Source organism: Salmo salar, chromosome ssa18 (assembly GCF_905237065.1).
Source record: "Salmo salar chromosome ssa18, Ssal_v3.1, whole genome shotgun sequence".
Lineage (NCBI taxonomy): Eukaryota > Metazoa > Chordata > Actinopteri > Salmoniformes > Salmonidae > Salmo > Salmo salar.
In genome coordinates this window covers 75526760-75550019 of record NC_059459.1, presented here as the reverse complement: position 1 = coordinate 75550019, position 23260 = coordinate 75526760, and the positions used below count along the sequence as shown (strand labels likewise).

Here is a 23260-nt window from a genome sequence, read left to right as displayed (position 1 = left end):
ACGGTTTTGGAGCAGTGGCTTCTTCCTTGCTGAGCGGCCTTTCAGGTTATGTTGATATAGGACTCGTTTTGGCAGTGGATATAGATACTTTTGTACTAGGAGACAGAACACATCTCCTTCCTCCTTCCTGAGCGTATGATGGCTGTGTGGTCCCATGGTGTTTATACTTGCGTACTATTGTTTGTACAGATGAATGTGGAACCTTCAGGCGTTTGGAAATTGCTCCCAAGGATGAACCAGACTTGTGGTCAACAATTTTTTTCTGTGGTCTTGGCTGATTTCTTTTGATTTTCCCATGAAGTCAAGCAAAGAGGCACTGAATTTGAAGGTAGACCTTGAAATACATCCACAGGTACACCTCCAATTGACTCAAATGATGTACATTTGCCTAACAGAAGCTTCTAAAGCCATGACATTTTCTGGAATTTTCCAAGCTGTTTAAAGGCACAGTCAACTTAGTGTATGTAAACTTCTGACCCACTGGAATTGTGATAGTGAATTATAAGTGAAATAATCTGTCTGTAAATAATTGTTGGAAAAATTACTTGTCATGCACAAAGTAGATGTTCTAACCGACTTGCCAAAACTATAGTTTGTTAACAAAGAAATGTGTGGAGTGGTTGAAAAACGAGTTTTAATGACACCAACCTACGTGTATGTAAACTTCCGACTTCAACTGTACCTGAAGATTGAGAGAGAACGCTGTGTATAGGCTACCAGAGACACAGCTGTTATAGCATCTTCTACTTTATGATAACCTTGTCCTTACCATGTAAATGCAGTACTTTGTCACTTTTTTGTTTTTGTATTCATGTGTACTAGTGTTCTTATCCTTTTAAGTTGTGTTGAAATTAAACAAAACACTTGTTCCATCAGGTGCTCGCTAAATGGATATTTAGATCCTTCACCTTGGCAATAATATTCTATACTTTAACAAGCGAGAGTCCCTCAAGGTGAAGCTAAACCTTGACGTTTGTCTATTTCTTATTGACGGTTGTATCCTACCAGTATTATGCACCTGATCCAAATTAAAATGTACAATTGTTGCTTCGTCATTCTTTATTGAATACAAATGGGGGAAATATCTTCAAGAGGTAAAACAGATCTCAAGACGAAAAAAAAGGGTTGTTGATTCCCAGCTTTGTGAAGTTATCAAAGTACATCCCTAATGTGTAACGTTTGGGGAATTTCTGTAGTATTTGTTTTGGATTGTGGTGTAGTTCTGGAAAAGACATGAGTGTAGAACAATGATAGGAGTCAGTAGAGATAGCAGCAACACGAGAGAAGAGAACATCCTGTTTTTACCAGTACAAAAACCTGTACATGTTCAACAGTACTTCTAAATGTACAGTGTAACAGAATGTAACAGAACACACAGAGACAGACTGAGGGGAAAAAAATGACAACGCACTTTGATTTATTTTTTCCCTCCCCATCTAACACCAGTAGTTTATTTATTGGAGTGCTTTGTTTTGTTACCATACCAAGCTTCACTGCATCAGGGCCGAGACCTCTCTGCACCCCAATACACACGGCTCACTTTCTCAACGTGTACTTCCATTTAAATCACCTTGTACAGAAGAGCAGAATCCGGTTCAATGGCTAATTAAATAAGTGAAGTGGACATCCATCAACGAGTCTCCCATGTCAAGTTTAGTTGAAATGGAATTGACCCCACTCTTTTTAATATAGTTCGGTTAGAAAGATAAAATAACCCTGCAAAGTCATTCAAAAGAAGAAGATTCTACAAACAGAGCATATCGGCTTTGCGTCATGACTATTTATAAAATAAAATATTTAGTTTGGCGAGGGAGTGCTTTAATATTGGCCAGGTAATATTTGTAGGACCAGGGAGTTTTTCCCTAAACTTGGGCCCTAGATATTAGTTAGAAGCTATTACTAGGGTCCAGAGTTTTTCCTGGTTAGGTCACGAGGTCAAGAAAAACGCTAGACCCAAATTTAACATTACCGATCACGTTAATGCATGGACCTCTATTTCAAGCAATGAATTATACCCCAATAATATCTTATTTACACATTTGTAAATATTTGTGTTCCAAACAGCACCTTATTCCCTATATAGTGAACTACTTTTGACCAGAGCCCTATGGGAAAACATGGTCAAAAGTAGTGCACTAAATAGGGAATAGGTTGCCATTGGTAACGAATCATCTCTGAAATATTACCCCCAAATAATTCCAAACCACATTCATCTCATATGCCTACACAAGAATGGTAGGACTAAATTAGTCAAATATACATATATGTTTTAAAGACACATCTAGGAAAAGGTCAACATAACATTCGTAAATAATTATACTTAAATAAAAACAAAAGACCCTAGTTTTAATATAGGTTGTTCCCCATCCTTGTTTAACATCACTTCCCATCTCATCCATTTGATGGAGGTGCGGTGGTATGGGTGCATCCCAATCTGGTGCACAGGGCTCTGGTCAAAATCAGTGCCCTATATAGGGAATAGGGGTGTCATTTGGGACACGGGATGTGTCAGCACATTTAAAGAAACAGAACGGCTGAAAACACCTTTACAGACTGATCTGTTTGAGAAGTTTCCAACCTAAATGGTCAATTTGAGGATTAATGGTAAAGGTAGATTCCACAGATCCTAGATCTGTGCCTGGGGGTCAACTTCAACCTGAACCTAAAAAGACCCAACAGCTAAAATGACCTTCGAACTCCTCTTATACATGGAGGGGCTGAGTCACAATAGTCTAACGTGGTGTCCTCTCCTCTAGTTTCCTTTCCTTCATCTGCATTGATGTGAAAGAAACTACCTGGAAAGGCATATCAAAAGTTTCTGTCCTCTACCCAGTGTTTATACATCACTGCAGATGGAGAGGAGATGAAGAAGCCCCGTTAGACTACTGAGACAGAACCAGGAAGTAAAACAGGATTCATTACAGACCAGTGTAGTGTGTTGGTAACATATGAAGCTACTAGAGCTAAACAGTATTTACGGACCATCAGGCTGCATTTCATGTCCCTCTAAGCTAGGCTGGAATACACACTACGGAAAGCTGTTTTTCTGTACGGTGTCCTGCTGTGTGCGTGTCCGTGGGTCGCTTACTCCAAACACAAAAATCAACCCAAGTGTGTTGGCCGTGTGTGTGTGTGTGTGTGTGTGTGTCAATCGCACTGTCAGCAATAACCCATAGAGAAAAAAAGGGGTCAAACCACTGTTTAACACACACACACACACACACATGAGAAATAGGGTGTCCTTTGTGACTCAGAGAGAGTGAACCATATAGGCTAGAGGAGTGTACTAGTGTTTACTAGGTAGATAGTAGCCTATAGGCTAGAGGAGTGTACTAGTGTTTACTAGGTAGATAGTAGCCTATAGGCTAGAGGAGTGTACTAGTGTTTACTAGGTAGATAGTAGCCTATAGGCTAGAGGAGTGTACTAGTGTTTACTAGGTAGATAGTTTAACTCTCCCACACTCCAAATGCGCCTATGAGACCCTACGAGCCAAAGTAAAAAAAAAAGTGCACTACGTAGGGAATAGGGTGCCATTTGGGATGCAGTTATATAACTAGTACTGGTCAGGATAGGTGAAAACTCCAGGCCCTGTGTATGGGCCAACCAATGAACAGCCAGTTCCTTACTGTACATTCAACTTAACACAGGACCCACTCTAGTCCTAGCTAATATAATAAATAAAACACCTCCCATGTCAGAGCTATGGATCTGTATTCATAAAACCCCTGATCTAGGATCAGGTCCCTGTCCCCCACTCTAGTCCTAGCTAATATAATATATAAAACACCTCCCATGTCAGAGCTATGGATCAGGACCTGTATTCATAAAACCCCTGATCTAGGATCAGGTCCCTGTCCATAAGAATCTGATTGGTTATGATCTACATGGCCAAACCAATTGTAGATCAGCACTCCTACTCTGAGAAGCTTTTTGAATAGTGGGCCACATTCCATTTTGCTCTCTGTTGAGAGAAATCGGTTCCGTTCCAAAATCTGCACTAGCACACTACTTAGAATATATTGGGCATGCATACTTAGCAGTGTGCTAGTATAGATATCGGGACGTAGCCTATAAAGAGTGAAGTTAGTTACTCTAACTGGCAGTGTAACACATATTTAACATTACCAAACAACAGCTATGTTCGGTTAACTTGTGCGTTCAAAAAAAAAAGAGAAAAGAAACGTCTGTCTACATCAGGCTCCGATTGGAAGGTTCAGATCAGGTGACAGGAAGTGGAGGAGCTAAATGAGAACCTACTCCATATCTAGTGCACTACATTTGGAGTGCACTAGATAAAGGTGCCATTTGAAACACTGCTATTGACACCAATGAGGAACTTGCTTGATTAGGAGACATACAACATACATATGTGATTGGCAGGCGTTTTGTAGTGTGTGGTGTAGTTTGCTGTGGTTGGCAGGCGTTTTGTAGTGTGTGTGGTGTAGTTTGCTGTGGTTGGCAGGCGTTTTGTAGTGTGTGTGGTGTAGTTTGCTGTGGTTGCCAGGCGTTTTGTAGTGTGTGTGGTGTAGTTTGCTGTGGTTGCCAGGCGTTTTGTAGTGTGTGTGGTGTAGTTTGCTGTGGTTGCCAGGCGTTTTGTAGTGTGTGTGGTGTAGTTTGCTGTGGTTGCCAGGCGTTTTGTAGTGTGTGTGGTGTAGTTTGCTGTGGTTGCCAGGCGTTTTGTAGTGTGTGTGGTGTAGTTTGCTGTGGTTGCCAGGCGTTTTGTAGTGTGTGTGGTGTAGTTTGCTGTGGTTGCCAGGCGTTTTGTAGTGTGTGTGGTGTAGTTTGCTGTGGTTGCCAGGCGTTTTGTAGTGTGTGTGGTGTAGTTTGCTGTGGTTGCCAGAGGAGGGGGGGGCTAGAGAGCACACGTGTCCCTTTAAAAACAGACGTGCAGTTTTTAGCATCCAAACCGTAATATAACACAATCAGATCTGGCCTGCTGAGCTGCAAAAAGGGACCAAACTCTTCTCTCCACCCCACTCTCCAAACCAACAACAAAGAAAAAGGAGAACATTCAGGAAATGGCAGATCTACTTTTCATCCAACCAAACTGCTGTTTAACACCACCGCAGTGGCACAATGTATGACAAGGACACCAGTAATGACGACACGCTATGTAAGCGGCGAGCTAGCCAAGCCAACATATTTTCTAATCTACCATCAAACCATAGAGAGAGACCATCAGGACGATCTTGACTATGACAAAGCATAACGATCCCTGGTCGCTGATCTTCTTCTCCAATGAAGTCATATCCTGTCACACTGATGGGTTGCTCGGCCATCGTTGGCTCCTGTCTGCTGAAGATCCTCCATCCATACTCCTGGCGCTCCACAGTGCAAAGCTCTGCTGTAAAGCCTGAATATTTATAACGGATGGTGGGCTGGTCGGGGCCTGTGGCAGCCCAAGCCCCTCCCTATGCTGAGTCCAAATCCCATTGGCTGGTTCAGTCCCGGGACTGGTAGAACAGGATGTAACCGGACTCAGAGTTCTTGGAAATGTCTGACGTTAGACCGTAGAACTCCTCGATCGCCTGGGCGTCAATTTTCTAGAAAAGTTGGAGAAGGTAAGAAGAGGGAGGAGTTTAAGATTAGAAAAGGAGAACAGACACCCTTCCATAACCTATTATTCACCATATGTTGTTATCTTCTGGCACGATACAGACGTATAGCGACATATAGTTCACCATATATATTAGTTCACCATATATACTTTCCGAATGCCCTGTATATAGTTCACCGTATAATTCACCAGTGCATTCGGAAACTATTGAGACCCCTTGACTTTTTCCACATTTTGTTACGGGACACCCTTATTTTAAAATGGATTCATTTATTTTTACATCAATCTAAACACAATACACGATAATGACAAAGTAAAAATAGGCCTTTTTTTAATTGCAAATGTATTTTTAAAAAACAATACTGAAATATCATATTTACATAAGTATTCAGACCCTTTACTCAGTACTTTGTTCAAGCACCTGGTAGCTATTACAGTATTGAGTCTTGGGTGTGACGCTACAAGCTTGGCACGTCTGTATTTGGTGATTCTCTCTCATTCTTCTCTGCAGATCCCCTCAACCTCTGTCAGGTTGGATGCAGAGCATCGCTGCACAGCTATTTTCAGGTCTCTCCAGAGACAATCGATCGGGTTTAAGTTCAGGCTCTGGTTGGGCCACTCAAGGACATTGAGACTTGTCACAAAGCCACCCCTGCGTTGTCTTGGCTGTGTGCTTAGGGTTGTTGTCCTGTTGGAAGTTGAACCTTCACCCCAGTCTGCGGTCCAGAGCGCCCTGGAACAGGGTTTCAACGATCTTTCAGTACTTTGCTCCGTTCATCTTTGCCTCAACCCTGACTAGTCTCCCAGTCCCTGCCGCTAAAAACATCCCCACAGCATGATGCTGCCACCACCATGCTTCACCAAAGGGATGGTGGCAGGTTTCCTTCAGACGTGACGCTTGGCATCCAGGCCAAAGAGTTCAATCTTGGTTTCATCAGACCAGCAAATCTTGTTTCTCATGGTTTGAGAGTCCTTTAGGTGACTTTTGGCAAACTCCAAGCGGGCTGTTATGTGACTTTTACTGAAGAGTGGCTTCCGTCTGGCAACTCTACCATAAAGGCCTGATTGGTGGAATGCTGCAGAGTTGGGAGAACCTTCCAGAAGGACAACCATCTCCAAAGAGGAACTCTGGAGCTCTGTCAGAGTGACCATCAGGTTCTTGGTCTTTACCACAAATGGAATCCAATCAAGTTGTAGAAACATCAAGGATGATCAATGAAAACAGGATGCATCTGAGCTCAATTTCAAGTCTCAGGGCAAAGAGTCTGAATACCTTTGCAAATAAGGCATCTGTTTTTTTTTTTTATACATTTGCAAAAAGTTCTATATACCTGTTTTCGCTGTCATTATTCGGTAGTGCGTAGATTGATGAGAATTTTTTTTAAAGTCAAGGGGTCTGAAAACTTTCCAAATACACTGTACATAGTTCAGCATATACAGTGCCTTCGGAAAGTATTTCAGACCCCTTGACTTTTTCCACATTTTGTTACGTTATATTTTTATTCAATTTTTTTTTTTTTTTTTTTATCCTCAGCAATCTACACACAATACCCCACGATGACAAAATGAAAACAGGTATATGAAATTTTTGCAAATGTATTAAAAATGAATACAAATACCTTAACATAAGTAATCAGACCCTTTGCTATGAAACTCGAAATTAAGCTCAGGTGCATCCTGTTTCCATTGATCATCCTTGAGATGTTTCTACAACTTCGAGTCCACCTGTGGTAAATTCAATTGATTGGACATGATTTGTTAAGGAATGCACCTGTCTGTATAAAGTCCCACAGGTGACCATGCATGTCAGAGTAAAAACCAAGCCACGAGGTCGAAGGAATTGTCTGCAGAGCCCCGAGACAGGATTGTGTCGAGGCAAAGATCTGGGGAAAGGTTCCAAAAAATGTCTGCAGCATTGAAGGTCCCCAAGAACACAGTGGCCTCCATCATTCTTAAATGAAGCCGTTTTGAACCCCCAAGACTCTTCCTAGAGCTGGCCGCCCAGCCAAACTATGCAATTGAGGGAGACTCTAAGACAATGAGAAACAAGATTCTCTGGTCTGATGAAACCAAGATTGAACTCTTTGGCCTGAATGCCAAGCGTCATGTCTGGAGGAAACCTGTCACCCTCCCTAAGGTGAAGCATGGTGGTGGCAGCATCATGCTGTTGGGATGTTTTTCAGAGGCAGGGATTGGGAGACTAGTTAGGATCGAGGCAAAGATGAACGGAGCATAGTACAGAGAGATCCTTGATGAAAACCTGCTCCAGAGTGCTCAGGACCTCAGACTGGGAAGAAGGTTCACCTTCCAACAGGACAACAACCCTCAGCACACAGCCAAGACAACGCAGGAGTGGCTTCGGGACAAGTCTCTGAATGTTCTTGAGTGGCCCAGCCAGAGCCCGGACTTGAACCCGATCTAACATCTCTGGAGAGACCTGAAAATAGCTGTGCAGTGAAGCTCCCCATCCAACCTGACAGAGCTTGAGAGGATCTGCAGAGAAGAATGGGAGAAACAAATACCCCAAATACAGGTGTGCCAAACCTGTACAAAAGAAGACTCAATGCTGTAATCACTGCCAAAAGTACTTCAACAAAGTACCGAGTAAAAGGTCTTAATATTTATGTAAAGGTGATATTTCAATTTCTTTACATTTTAAATAAACTGTTATTGCTTTATCATTATGGGGTATTGTGTAGATAGTTTCTCCCCCCCCCCCCCCCCCATCAATTTAATCAATTCCAGAATAAGGCTGTAACGTAACAAAATGTAGAAAAAGTCAAGGGATCTGAATACTTTCTGAAGGCACTGTAGTTCAGCATGTATATAGTTCACTAGTTTTCTCCAGAGCCCCATGTTTAAAGAGAGCCCCGTCTTTCTACTGTGTTCTGTGTTACTGGTCATACACATTTTGGAACTCTTTAAGAATAGTATAATGTTCATGGTAAAACTAGGGCTGGGCGATATGGACAAAAATCCATATCACGATAACTTGGCTGAATTGATGCGATAACGATAAATCGAACGAAACCTTTATAACAATGTGCACCACATTTTTTTTTTTTTTTCTCGGTTCACCGTCCCAGCTCTAGGTGAAACATGTGGATACAACCCTCAATGAAAAAAACTGAATAAATAGCTTGTGCTTCTACCAATTGTGGGGCTAGAGTAGTGAGGCCACAATGTTTACTAGCTCTCCAGTTTCAGTGCCAGCCAAATGACAAAGAAGAGGGGGAGGGAGGAGGAGAGACAGGGGAAAGAAGAGAAAATAAAGAAGCCAAGTCTACTATTCAATTCTGTTCCAGGTTTCCCCTTAGCTACAGATCTAGCAGTGTTTCCCCTATGATTTTTTTCAGTAGCGGTGGCAAAGTTAGTGAGGAGGGGATGGGGGGACGTGGTAGGGGCGTGGCCAATGGCACGGTTTTAGTGGCCCTCTTCGCCGCAGAGACAAAATGTTGCTGTTTTAAAGCTAATTTCCTGAAATTCAACACATTTTGGTATGGCTTATGCCGTTTTCTTATCCTATCGAAGTGACTCAAACATAAAATAAAATGGGGGCCCCATGCCATTACATTTTTTGATTATAGTGTCTAGTTTTTATTTGGTGATTGTTAGTTCTCAAAGATTCTTATTTAAAAAATGATATACTTAATATCCGGATATAGTTGTTTCAGTTTACACTGATAACATTTTACCATCCCCCCGAAAATAACAAATAAAAATCACACACAGATTTTTTTCTTTGCAGTGGCGGTGCGCTTCTGCTAAATGCATATAGGGGAAACACTGGATCTAGGATCAGCCTACTGACCCTAAACCCAAACCTGATCTGAGACCAGTGTCTTGGAGTTAACATGTTACCAAGCCCAGCGGAAACTCCATCACCCAGCCAGAGCCTGCACGTCCACCAGATGTTCAGATGGGACTCTTTCCCATAGTGGAAAAACCCCTAGACACTGATCTTCGATCAGTTTTGAATTCTCCCCTCGAATGGTTACACTGGGTAAACCCAGTAAGCTGATCCTAGAGCTGTGCCTATTGGAAGCGTCTACACCGAATGGAAAAACCAGGCCCTTCGATGGCTATAACATACCACTGCGGGTACATTTGAAACAGAGCCATAAACTACTGTTTGGTGCCAGGTTTCCTCTAGACGTGACGCTTGGCATTCAGACCAAAGAGTTTAATCTTGGCTTCATCAGACCAGAGAATCTTGTTTCTCATGGTCTGAGAGTCCTTTAGGTGCCTTTTGACAAACTCCAAGCGGGCTGTCATGTTCCTTTTACTGAGGAGTGGCTTCCGTCTGGCCACCCTACCATAAAGGCTTGATTGGTGGAGTGCTGCAGAGATGGTTGTCTGGAGGAACTCTGGAGCTCTGTCAGAGTGACCATTGGTCACCTCCCTGACCAAGGCCCTTCACCTCCCTGACCAAGGCCCTTCTCCCCCGATTGCTCAGTTTGTCTGGGTGGCCAGCTCTAGGAAGAGTCTCGGTTGTTCCAAACTTCTTCCACTTAAGAATGATTGAGGTCACTGTGTTCTTGGGGACCTTCAATGCTGCAGGAATTTTTTGGTACCCTTCCCCAGATCTGTGCCTCGACACAATCCTGTCTCGGAGCTCTATGGACAATTCCTTCGACCTCATCGTTTGGTTTTCAGTCAACTGTGGGACCTTATATAGACAAGTGCGTGCCTTTCCAAATCATGTCCAATCTATTTAATTTACCACAGGTGGACTCCAATCAAGTTGTAGAAACATCTCAAGGATAATCAATGGAAACAGGATGCACCTGAGCTCAATTTTGAGTCTCATTGCAAAGGGTCGGAATAATTATGCAAATAAGGTTTGTTCATTATTTTTTATAAATTAGCAAAAAATTCTAAAAACCTGTTTTCGCTTTGTCATTATGGGGTATTGTGTGTAGATTGAGGAGATGGAATACATTTTAAAATAAGACTATAACGTAATGTATAAAAGGGAAGGGGTCTGAACACAGCGTACATGGCTCTGCGTGGACTTTTTCCCAATTTGACCTGGGCTGAAAGCATTTCAACAGACACAGGAGTAGGCCTGCTTCACTTTCTACAGGGGGTGAAGTACTTCATCCTGTGCTATGACTGTGTGAGAGACAAAGACTACCATACGCACAACCCATCACACACCCTTACCCTTTCTCTCCCATAATCCTCCAGTCATTCTAACTAATCTAAAAAACTGGTATTCCCAGTCTCCTGGTATTCCCAGCGTCTCTCCTGCTCCCTAAAATTCTCCATTATTCACACAGCCACCAGGATCTATCTGGGTCGACCAGAGCAGAAGGAGGACGGCATTCCAGACACCATTGGGAGCAAAAATCTTACAAATACTTCTAGCATTTTCTCTAGCCCGCCTGGAGTGCCAGATGGGCAGGATTTGCACTCCTTGAGAGCATTTAATTGGTTCCATTGTGCCAGGCAAGCATATTCAAGCCCAGATAAAGTATTTGAAATGATTGCAAATAGTTCTTGAACCCAGGTCTGGTAGAAAGTGGGGGTGGGGGTGGAGGACTGCAGCCTGGAATACCTGATGGGTCTGTATGGATGCTGTGAATGAGTTAGTAGAATCTGAGATCTAATGGTTTACACCAGGAGTGTGAAAGTGATGTATTGTGTCAGTTGTTAACAACACATCATTATTGGAGGCGCCTGCAGAGACATTTATTGCCTGGCCGAGCCGTAAAAACAACAGTTTATTTTACCACTGTTTTGCTTTCCTCCGGCAAACCCCATCTTTAACACTGGAATGGCCAGGCCTCAAGGAATCCCAGTTTAAGCCTTTGGGGCGTCAACATTCTAACGGCCTAATAAACACATTCAATATAGGCTATGGCAATAATAATCATTCGGTTGTGTTTATGAAGATCTTAGGTAACAATAGAATACGAAACACATTTCAAAGAACACAATAGCAATTTCAATAGTTTATTACAATAGGCTTTATGTAGAAACGAGGGGGAAAAAAACATTTCAGTGTTCTTCACCAGCACAAAGAAATTCATGAATTATCTCATTTTATTTAACTAGGCAAGTCAGTTAAGCACAAATCCTTATTTACAATGACGGCCTACCCCAGACAAACCCTAACGACGCCACCCTATGGGACTCAATCACAGCCAGATGTGATACAGCCTGGAATCGAACCAGGGTCTGTAGTGACGCCTCTAGTACTGAGATGCAGTGCCTATACCGCTGCGCCACTCATGAGAGCCTGTTAAGGCAGGTCTTAGGAAACATTATTAAAGAAAATGGATTTCAAAAGAACAGAACAGTCTATTTGAAGTTTTATCATGTTACTAGTCTGTGCTTAGTAGCGTAGGCTATAAGGTGCCACGAGAGCTCAAGGATGGAACGCGAGGAATTGCGGTTATTCGACAAAAGTGATATTTTGAAATGGAGCCGATCTGCTCAATTTTAAGAGTCGTTTGACAAATGTAGGCGTTTTTGAAACCTTAGAATCCAACTTTTCAATAGAAAACGACCAGCACGAACCTCTGTAGGATCATTTGAAAAAAGTTTTTTTTTTTTTTGTCAATTACCCACGCTGCTCTGCAGTCTCTTCCTTCGCAGGGAAATTGATAATATTGCCCATTTATTATTGTCTTAAGGCTACAGCTATTATTGTGTGTGAAATTAGTTTGGATATAGTTATGTTGTAGTTTCAATGGGTCATTGTCAGATGCAGCCAACTGTCGGGTGAAGGAGTTGTAGGGGAGAAAAATGACTTGTCATCCTAAAACTGCAGTTTGTGATATCAAAATTATACCAAAGTTTGTTTGTTAAAGACTTATTTAGAAGTCAAGGACCGAGGGGGACACGACAATAACAAAAAAACGGCAGAGATATTACAATTTTTGAAATTCACATGATGTCCAAAATACGTCATCTGTGCTTTTAGTGTTAAACCATAATTTGAGAACCCAGTTTGAGTGTTACGTGGGAGTACTATAGACTAATATTAGATTGAAGAAAGAAAGAGGGTGGGAGAGCGAGAGAGAAATAGAGAGGGGAGAGAGAGAAATAGAGAGAGAGAGAAAGAGAAATAGAGGGTGGGAGAGAGATATTATTGAAGAGGTCAATCCCTCCTTACCTCTACGATGTCATCATCAAACAGGAGCCAGAAGCCATGACTCTTCACTATGGTGATGTAATGACCACGGTTTGGACCACTGGGGACACAGAGAGGAAAGTATTCACACCCCTTGACTTTTCCCACATTTTATGTTACAGCCTGAATTTAAAATTCATTCAATTGAGATTTTGTGTCACTGGCCTACAAACAATGTCAAAGTGGATTTTTTTAGTTTTTATGTTTAAAAATTAATAACTGAAATGTATTGAGTCAAGTATTCAACTCCTTTGTAATGGCAAGCCTAAAAAAACTTAAGTAGTAAAATTAGCTTAACAAGTCACATAAATTGCAATAATAGTGTTGAACATGATTTTCTGAATGACTAGCTCATCTCTGTACCCCACATACAATTACCTAAAGGACCCTCAGTCGAGCAGTGCATTTCAAACACAGATTCAACCACAAAGACCAGGGAGATTTTACAATGCCTCGCAAAGAAGGGCATCCATTGGTAGATTAAAAATATAAATAAATAAAAACTGACATTGAATATCCCTTTGAGTATGGTGAAGTTATTCATTCCAGTTGTGCATCAATACACCCAGTTACTACAAAGATACAGGAGTCCTTAATAAACCGCTCAGGGATTTAACCTTGAGGCCAATGGTGACTTTAAAACAGAGTTTATTAGCTGTGATAGGAGAAAACTGAGGGTGGATCAACAACATTGCAGTTACTCCACACTACTAAGCTAAATGACAGAGTGAAAAGAAGGAACCCTGTACAGAATAAAAATATTCCAAAACATGCATCCTGTTTGCAATAAAGCAGTAAAGTAATACTGAGGCTATGGATCCCTGACCTGTTCACCGGACGTGCTACCTGTCAGCAGGAGCAGTAGAGGTACTCTGAATGCTCGGCTATGAAAAGCCAACTGACATTTACTCCTGAGGTGCTGATCTGTTGCACCCTCTACAACCACTGTGATTATTATTATTTCACCCTGCTGGTCATCTATGAACATTTGAACATCTTGGCCATGTTCTGTTATAATCTCCACCCGGCACAGCCAGAAGAGGACTGGCCATCCCTCATAGCCTGGTTCCTCTCTAGGTTTCTTCCTAGGTTCATGCCTTTCTAGGGAGTTTTTCCTAGCCACCGTGCTTCTACACCTGCATTGCTGTTTGGGGTTTTAGGCTGGGTTTCTGTACAGCACTTTGAGACATCAGCTGATGTAAGAAGGGCTTTATAAATACATTTGATTGATTGAATGATTGATACTACAAAAAAATGTGACAAAGAAATTAATTTTATGCCCTGAATACAATGTGTTACGATCAACAACCAACTCGACAGATGAAGAATGTTAAAAATAATAATGTGCAAATATTGTACAATCCAGGAGTGGAAAGCTCTTAGAGACTTACCCAGAAAGACTCACCCAGAAAGACTCACAACTGTAATCTCTGACAAAGGGGATTCTAACATGTATTGAGACTTATGAATACCTGATGAGATATTTCTGCATTTTATTTCTAATAACATGTTTTCACTTTGTCATTATGGGGTATAGTGACGTCATTATGGGGTATAGTGACGTCATTATGGGGTATAGTGACGTCATTATGGGGTATAGTGACGTCATTATGGGGTATAGTGACGTCATTATGGGGTATAGTGTGTGTGTTATTTTTATGTAATCCATTTTGAATTCAGGCTGTAACAACAAAAATGTGGAACAAGTCAAGGGCTATGAATACTTTCTGAAGGCACTGTACACATTTTAGACATGGGTAAATGACCATGGCGTGGACCTCTGCAGACAGAGAGGAACACAGACAGCCATTATAGAGTTATCACAAAAGACTGCATGTCTATCTGTATGTATATGTCTGTTCAAGTTACCACAGACACACACACACTCTCTCTCTCTTTACCTTCCACAGTGGACGACCACGGCGACCAGATCGTACATGCGGTCGGGGTTGGTGGCGTCTCCTGAGGTGTTGAAGAGGCGGAGCTCCAGAGGGAAGACGACGCGATAGGACAGCTTGGTATAACGCTGCAGCTGGTCCATGTATTTAAACCTCTTCAGATGTAAGGCCAGGATCATAGGCAGCTTCTTCACACGCATCCTAATAATAACAACCATCGACAATGTTACCGTTAGTAGGGCGGCAGCTAGCCCAGCGGTTAAGAGTGTTGGGCCAGAAACCAAAAGGTTGCCGGTTCGAATGCCAGAGCAAACTAGGTGAAAAATCTGCTGATGTGTCCTTGAGCAAGGCACTTAACCCTAACTGCTCCTGTAAGTCACTCCGGATGAGAGCGTCTGCTAAATGACTACAATATAAAATATAGTATTGGTGTCAATGTTAGGGTTAGGGTTTAAAGGTCTTCAGATGTAGCACCGGGATCATCACATGCTTCCTATTTCTAATCATATAGAACCCATTCATATGTTACTACAGGATGGTGTAGCGATGCAGCAAGGAATAGCTCTTACGTTGTGTGTTTTAAGTGAACGTTTATTTCTCTTCCTTCCTTATATTTCTGTACCCCGGTCTGCATCTGGAAGATGGCGGATTGGGTGCAGCTGACCCTGTACACTGTATTAGGTACTACAGCCTCTCCATTCCTGCACTGCCCAAATGAAGTGGGCTTTTTAGGGGGGAGTAGAGGCCTGGGCTGGGATGTATGGAGCCCTTAGCTGGAGTGTTTAAGTATTCAACCCAAGATACACAGCACCCCTCACACGCCTCTCCCCTATTTGACCTACATGGCTTGTGTGTATGTATTGATATGTAGGCTGTGAGCCGTTTTTAAAAACGTATGTAGTTCTGTCCTTGAGCTGTTCTTGTCTGTTAATGCTCTGTGTTATGTCATTCTGTATTGTCATGTTTCAAGTGGACCCCAAGAAAAGTAGCTGCCCGCTTTCGCAACAGCTAATGGAGATCCTAATAAAATACACTAACAGAGATGATCAAGTCCACTTAACATCTGAACACGTACCAGGCCAAGCTACAGTTAGCACGTCAGCCAGTTGGTATACACAGCTGTATTCAGACTAACTACACCACTCACTCTGCAGCGTCAGAGTAAAAACCATAATGCACTTTTCAAAACAGACCATTTCTCCTAGCAACAACAGCGGCCGTTTTTGTAGTGTTAGCCTGTATTTATCACCATGGAAAACTCCAGGCCTTCATCATCATCATCATCATCATCTATGTCAAATCCAACTGCTGTCTAAATCCATTTTTAGAGCAGCCATCTCACCTTTTCTGTGCTTCCTGTTTACTCCGACACTGTTCACAGTAGTACTTGTATTCACTACATAGTGTCTCTGTGTTGCTGAAACCCCTGTGGAGAGAAGAAACAGTGACCTCACACACCGAGTAACGAATTTCACTAACACTTTCTCCAATTGAGCACAACTGTGTGGTCCAGGTGTGTGTGCCTACCTGAGACAGTGTGTGATGGAGGTGTTCTGCTCAACATCTACAGACAGGTCCAGGAAGTCTTCGTCTTTACTGCTCACCTGGACACAGACAGGACACTGGTTACATTAACACTAAACACAGTACAGTATCAGGAAACAGCTCCTGGCCCCATTGATTTCCGGCATTTCAAATCCAATAACAGTCTCCATTTTGGCTCTCCTTCTCCCATTAAAAGTATTTGAAATCTGGCACAGGCAGACATACATTACAGCTTCTGGGCCTATTCATTTCCTTTATTTCAAATGCAATAACAGTCTCCAGCTTGGATCTCCCCATCACAGTATAGTATATGGAAACTGGCATAGCCTGGCCTCCATTACAGCTCCCTGCCCCATTCATCACCCTATTAACAGCCTTCATCTTGGATCTCCCTCCACTTACAGCTTCACAGTTGAGGCAGCGCGTCTCGTTTGTTAGGGTTCCCTGGAAGATCTCGTGGACCCAGGTCTGCTGTGTCTTCTCCCCCTCCTCACCCGGTCCTCCTCCCGTCCCGCTGCTGCCCCCAACTCCTCCTCCTCCGTTCTGCAACAGTTTTCCATTCTGCTGCCTCTCCTGGCTCTTCTCCTCCTCCTGCAGCAGGTCAGCGATAGTGTTGAGGAGGTAGTTGAGGAACTCATGGGCATCCTGTTGCATGTAGTTGTCAAACAACTCTGGAGGGAGCGATAAAGAAAGAAGGAAGAGTTCTGAACCGTCTAAGTTAATACATTTTCCTTATAGATACATTATTCTTCCCTCCCCCCCATCACTCCTTCCTCCCTCACATCCCCCTCTCACCATTTTCTTTCCTCAGTCGTGAGATGAACTTCTTGGGAGGGATGACTCCCACCTTCTTCTTCTGTGTGGCGATGCTGCAAAAAATTTATTGCATCTTATATCCAAGTGAGTACTGGCCTTTTTCCCCATTATCTATTTTTGGTTCCAAGAACCCTTTAAAATGTGTTCACACAAGAGGATAGGAGCGGAGCTGAGAGTTCAGCATATTCTCTCCCATTACCTGTTGAAGAGGTCAGAAAGACAGGTGAGCAGTGACTCTTTACGTCTGGGCTGGACCTTGTAGGCCAGGACCTTCTCCCTGAACGGACGGCAGAAGTAGAGAGCCTGCAGCACAGAGTTACAGTAGCAGGTGTTCCCAAACTGGAGGAGAGGAAAAGAGACAGATCGAGGAGAGAGGAGATGCAGAGGAAGAGAGAAAGCACATGATAAGTCTTGTGTTATGATTGTTGGCAAAAGTGTTACCATGGTACTGTAATGATTGGTAAATATTGTGTTGGTGCAGGTGCATGCTAGGAAACTTACATTGACCAATAGCTATTGTTAATCTTGTTGTGTTGGTACTTACGTTGACCAATCCAAAGTAGTGTTCATTAACGGGAAACTGTTCTGGTCCAATCTCCTTCTCCAAAGCAGAGGCATTGGCGCCCTGGAAGAGAAAGTAAGTATTACATGTACATTGATTTTAGCCATTTAGCAAGCAGACAATCCAGGCCGTATTCTAGGCCGGCCAAGCAGACCCTGTAATCCAGGCCGTATTCTAGGCCGGCCAAGCAGACCCTGTAATCCAGGCCGGCCAAGCAGAGACTGTAATCCAGGCCGTATTCTAGGCCGGCCAAGCAGACCCTGTAATCCAGGCCGGCCAAGCAGACCCTGTAATCCAGGCCGTATTCTAGGCCGGCCAAGCAGAGACTGTAATCCAGGCCGTATTCTAGGCCGGCCAAGCAGACCCTGTAATCCAGGCCGGCCAAGCAGACCCTGTAATCCAGGCCGTATTCTAGGCCGGCCAAGCAGAGACTGTAATCCAGGCCGTATTCTAGGCCGGCCAAGCAGAGACTGTAATCCAGGCCGTATTCTAGGCCGGCCAAGCATCCCAAAATCCACACAAGCTTTTTAGCATTCATGGAAACTTTTCAAGCATTATAGGCTATTAAGTATGCATATTGGGACAACGGGTGAATCTAACTAGGCTATCTGACCCCTGAGTATGGCACATCTAAGAAGTTAGTATGCTTGGATTGAATTTAGTATGCTAGTATACTTATTGGGACGTAGCCTAGGTACATTCTCTTCGGCCAGCACTACAAACAGCTCACGCGTATCCCCACCCCATTTGACCCCCCTAAGTTATCTTTACGATGTGCAACAATATTTCACAAGCATTATGTAATGTTTTACAGGGTATGAAGTGCACCATCTGCCTGGGCCTCCACTAGTCCAGTATCATGATGGGACAGAAGGTGTGGTCCCATAGAGAGATAGATGGACTACTAGATAGAACACTGTCACAGATGCCATAATGGAACCGATATCCATCACCGTGGTTGGGTCCCCTAGTACTTATTCATCAGTACACATGTACTATGCATGCTCTGGAGTCTATGGCATCATCATATAGGAATGGCAAAATAGTCAGTGTCTGTCTGTCTGTCTGTGATGATTCCATATGATACAACAGCTGTAGAAGATGCAGAGACAGACGGACAACAGGTCACACACACAGGGGTAAACTGGCTAGCTAACCCCTTCAGCGCACACTCTAAATTTAAAAAAAGGCTGTGTGGGAAAACTCTCCCTGATATCCTTCATTCCTCTCAGCCAAATTACAGTTCTGACTTAGTCGGTCACCGGATAATGCACTTCTTTGCCAGAGACATGGGAGTCGATGTAAATAAACAAACAAACCGTCACTTGTTTGTCAAATGTGGGAAGCCCTGACAATGTGATTATAAAAACAGAGGGTGGCACTCTGGTTGTCTCGTTGCCTGGCAACTGATGTTTAGACAGAGAGACGGGAGGAAACTGGTTGAGTTGCATTTCGTGTGGAATGTCTCTCCAAGTATTCTAGAAAGATACAGCCAACCAGCATTCTGCCATTCCATAGAATTGAGCTGATAGCTACGTAAACCAATTAAGCTCAAGCTAACAAGCATTGAGGGGATTTGATTTTCTGGCCCTGGTTACGCCTATGGGAGGAGTTTGCACAGGGTCAAAAGTGATTACATTGGTTTTGGAAGCAGGCTGCTTCCCAGGCGTGAGCCAGCTGCCCCGTTCTGGCCGACAGCGAAGTTGGCACAAAACAAAAGTGACGTAGCCTAGGCTATATTAATCACGTGGAGTAATGAGGATTCAGTGTTCACACGCAAACGGAAAAATGCTTCATCTGCCTTCCCAATGAAAACGGAGTAAAAATATAGAAGGCAACATGTAAAGTGTTGGTCCCATGTTTCATGGGCTGAAATAAAAGATCCCAGAAATGTTCCATACGCACAAAAAGCTTCTCAAATTCTGTGCACAAATGTGTTTACGTCCCTGTTAGTGAGCATTTCTCCTTTGTCAAAATAATCCATCCACCTGACAGGTGTGGCATATCAAGAAGCTGATTAAACAGCATGATCATTACACAGGTGCACCTTGTGCTGGGGGGCAATAAAAGGCGACTAAAATGTGCAGTTTTGTCACACAACACAGTGCCACAGATGTCTCAAGTTGAGGGCGCATGCAATTGGCATGCTGACTCCTGGAATGTCCACCAGAGCTGTCGCCAAAGAATTTAATGTTAATTTCTTTACCATAAGCCGCCTCCAATATCGTTTTAGAGAATTTGGCAGTACATCCAACCGGCCTCATAACCGCAGACTACGTACAACCACGCCAGCACTGGACCTCAACATCCGGCTTCTTCACCTGCAGGATCATCTGAGACCAGCCACCTGGACAGCTGATAAAACTGTGGATTTGCACAACCGAAGAGCTTCTGCACAAACGGTCAGAAAACGTCCCAGGGAAGCTCATCGTCCTCACCAGGGTCTTGACCTGACTGCAGTTCTGCGTCGTAACCGTCTTCAGTGTGCTCTTCGCGGATAAATCCCGGTTTTAACTGTACCGGGCAGATAGCGTGTATGGCGTAGTGTGGGCGAGCGGTTTGCTGATGTCAACGTTATGAACAGAGTGACGCATGGGGGTGGCGGGGTTATGGTATGGGTATAAGCTATGGACAACTAACACAATTGCATTTTCTCGATGGTCATTTGAATGTACAGAGATACCGTAAGGAGATCCTGAGGCCCTTAGCCATGCCATTAATCCACCACCATCACCTCATGTTTCAGCATGATAATGCACAGCCCCATGTCGCAAAGATCTGTACACAATTCCTGGAAACTGAAAATGTCCCAGCTCTTCCATAGCCTGCATACTTACCAGACATTCACCCATTGAGCATGTTTGGGATGTTCTGGATTGACGTGTACGACAGCGTGTTCCAGTTCCCGCCACTCTCCAGCAACTTCGCACAGCCATTGAGGAGGAGTGGGACAACATTCAAAAAAATCAACAGCCTGATCAACTCTATGCAAAGGGGGTGTTGCGCTGCATGAGGCAAATGGTGGTCACACCAGATACTGACTGGTTCTGATCCACACCCCTGCTTTTTTTTCTTTAAGGTATCTGTGACCAACCGTGGCCTCCAGCTGCTCTTAAATGCTAGTTAAACTAAATGCATGCTCTTCAACCGATCGCTGCCCGCACCCGCCCGCCAGACTAGCATCAGTACTCTGGACGGTTCTGACTTAGAATATGTAGACAACTATAAATACCTAGGTGTCTGGTTAGACTGAAAACTCTCCTTCCAGACTCATATTAAGCATCTCCAATCCAAAATTAAAATCTAGAATCGGCTTCCTATTTCACAACAAAGCATCCTTCACTCGTGCTGCCAAACATACCCTCGTAAAACTGACTATCCTACCAGTCCTTGACTTCGGCGATGTCATTTACAAAATAGCCTCCAACACTCTACTCAGCAAATTGGATGCAGTCTATCACAGTGCCCTCCGTTTTGTCACCAAAGCCCCATACACTACCCACCACTGCGACCTGTATGCTCTCGTTGGCTGGTCCTTGCTACATATTCGTCGCCAAACCCACTGGCTCCAGGTCATCTATAAGTCTTTGCTAGGTAAAGCCCCACCTTATCTCAGCTCACTGGTCACCATAGCAACACCCACCTGTAGCACGCGCTCCAGCAGGTATATTTCACTGGTCACCCCCAAAGCCAACACCTCTTTTGGCTGCCTTTCCTTCCAGTTCTCTGCTGCCAATAACTGGAACAAACTGCAAAAATCACTGAAGCTGGAGACTTATATCTCCCTCACTAACTTTAAGCATCAGCTGTCAGAGCAGCTTACCGATCGCTGCAGCTGTACACAGCCCACCCAACTACCTCATCCCCATATTTGTTTTTCTGCTCTTTTGCACACCAGTATTTCTACTTGCACATCTATCACCCCAGTGTTAATCGCTAAAATCTAATTACTTCCCCACCATTGGCCTATTTATTGCCTAACCTCCTTACTTCATTTGCACACACTGTATACAGATTTTTCTATTGTGTTATTGAATGTACGTTTGTTTATCCCATGTGTTACTCTGTGTTTTTGTCACACTGCTTTGCTTTATCTTGGCCAGGTCGCAGTTGTAAATGAGAACTTGTTCTCAACTGGCCTACCTGGTTAAATAAATAAAAGTTGTCTTTATTCCCAGTCATGTGAAATCCATAGATTAGGGCCCAATGAATTTATTGCAATGGACTTATTTCCTTATATGAACTGTAACTCAGTAAACAATTCGAAATTGTTGCATGTTACTTTAATTTTTGTTCAGTGTAGTTTGAAAATTCGAACACATTTTATGGAATATTGATGTTGCATGTTTCTGGAAGATGCACCATGCTGCATTGTTGACAACATGACCCAGCGGCAGCAGATTACTGTTCTATTTGAGAAGGACGCTCCTACCTCATCGCTTTTGGCCGTTCACATCACGGGCCATATCCCTGTGCACCGCCGCTCAGGTTGATATAAGAGCCAATTTATACTTGATCTGTGAGGTGGTCGGAGCAGCCATATGGATGGTGTAACGCTATTATCGGAGCCTCCAGAGGCAACACAGATGCCAATTTGAGCGCTGTACCGCATCGCGCCTCTAATGCGGAGGACTCCCTCTGACCTCTGCGACGTTGCATTGCTGCCGTTTAAAAATAGCTAACTAACTTGTTGAAGTCAGCTAACGTTAGTTAACTAGCCATGTTAAAATCCTGTTAACTAGCCAGTGCAATGTTGTTGCCAAGCATATGTTCAGTAGTAGCTAGCCGGCCATCTACAATTCAGTTAGTTGAAAGGTTGAGCAATATGGATTTCACTAACGTTACTAGTAGCTAACTAGGTTGTAAACGATTTGATCAAATAAAACGCGATGACTGAGAAAGCTACATAGTTCACCAATTAACTGTCAAGAAAACTTTGTATTATTGATAACTAGCTAGCGTCATCTCGTGGCTAGGCGTTTTGCTAGCTAACGATAGCTAGCTTGTTAGCTTAACTAGCTACTTGTTCATCCACCTTCACTTCAGAACAAGCCCGTGAAGTCTAGTGATCCTAAAATATACTGGTTATTCTATCGGTGGTGATACTTTGCCCTCTTGAAATTCAACAACTAAATGTATCAATTACAGCCAACTATTTATTAAAATGTTTGTTTCCTCTATAGAACTCTGGCTAGGTACGTTAGCTAGCTGGATAACTAGCCAACTTTCTGGAAAACCTCAGTCATGTCCTGTTAGCTAGCATTAGCCAATTAGCTAGCTGCAAGGAGAACATCATCGCATAGGGAAAGAACGAATTGTAAACAGAAAAATACCGTACCATCGTACAAATCGAGGCGATCTTTCGGACTGTCATCAGTATTTCCATCCGTCTTTTTCCATATTATTGGACCGAAACCCAATTTGAAGACGTTGCCAGCCGCTACGGCTGTGTGAGTTCCGGGGAGCCGTTGCACCGTCCAGTTTGGGGATGAGGGAGTGCCGCTGGCGGGTTGATGCACGGTGCACTGCTCCCCAGACTACACCGTTTACTCACAGACCCGTTCCTGGCCTCAGCAATTAGGAGGCGACAACGAGGCTCGCAGATTAAAGCGGATGGATTATAATTGACCGGTCGTCGCGTAAATAATAAATTATAGCAAACTAAAATGGTAGTTTAGCCTACCACTGCATGGTCACAAAGAACAGAGGCAAACCGTCAAAATAGGTGGAAATTGTTGGT

At 43.4% G+C, this 23260-nt stretch overlaps 1 protein-coding gene across 1 annotated transcript; it reads right to left on the bottom strand.

The window, feature by feature from the left end:
• Window positions 1-1386: 1386 nt before the first annotated feature.
• On the bottom strand, window positions 1387-23244 carry LOC106577878 (ubiquitin carboxyl-terminal hydrolase 12). The gene is made up of 10 exons (XM_014156298.2): window positions 22859-23244; window positions 17503-17583; window positions 17158-17297; window positions 16938-17011; window positions 16545-16813; window positions 16125-16201; window positions 15940-16023; window positions 14601-14798; window positions 12682-12760; window positions 1387-5544 (listed from the first exon to the last, which is right to left on the bottom strand). Exons 1-10 carry the CDS (start codon window positions 22904-22906, stop codon window positions 5443-5445), a joined length of 1152 nt encoding a protein of 383 aa, XP_014011773.1. The 5' UTR covers window positions 22907-23244; the 3' UTR covers window positions 1387-5442.
• Between the last annotated feature and the right edge of the window lie 16 nt (window positions 23245-23260).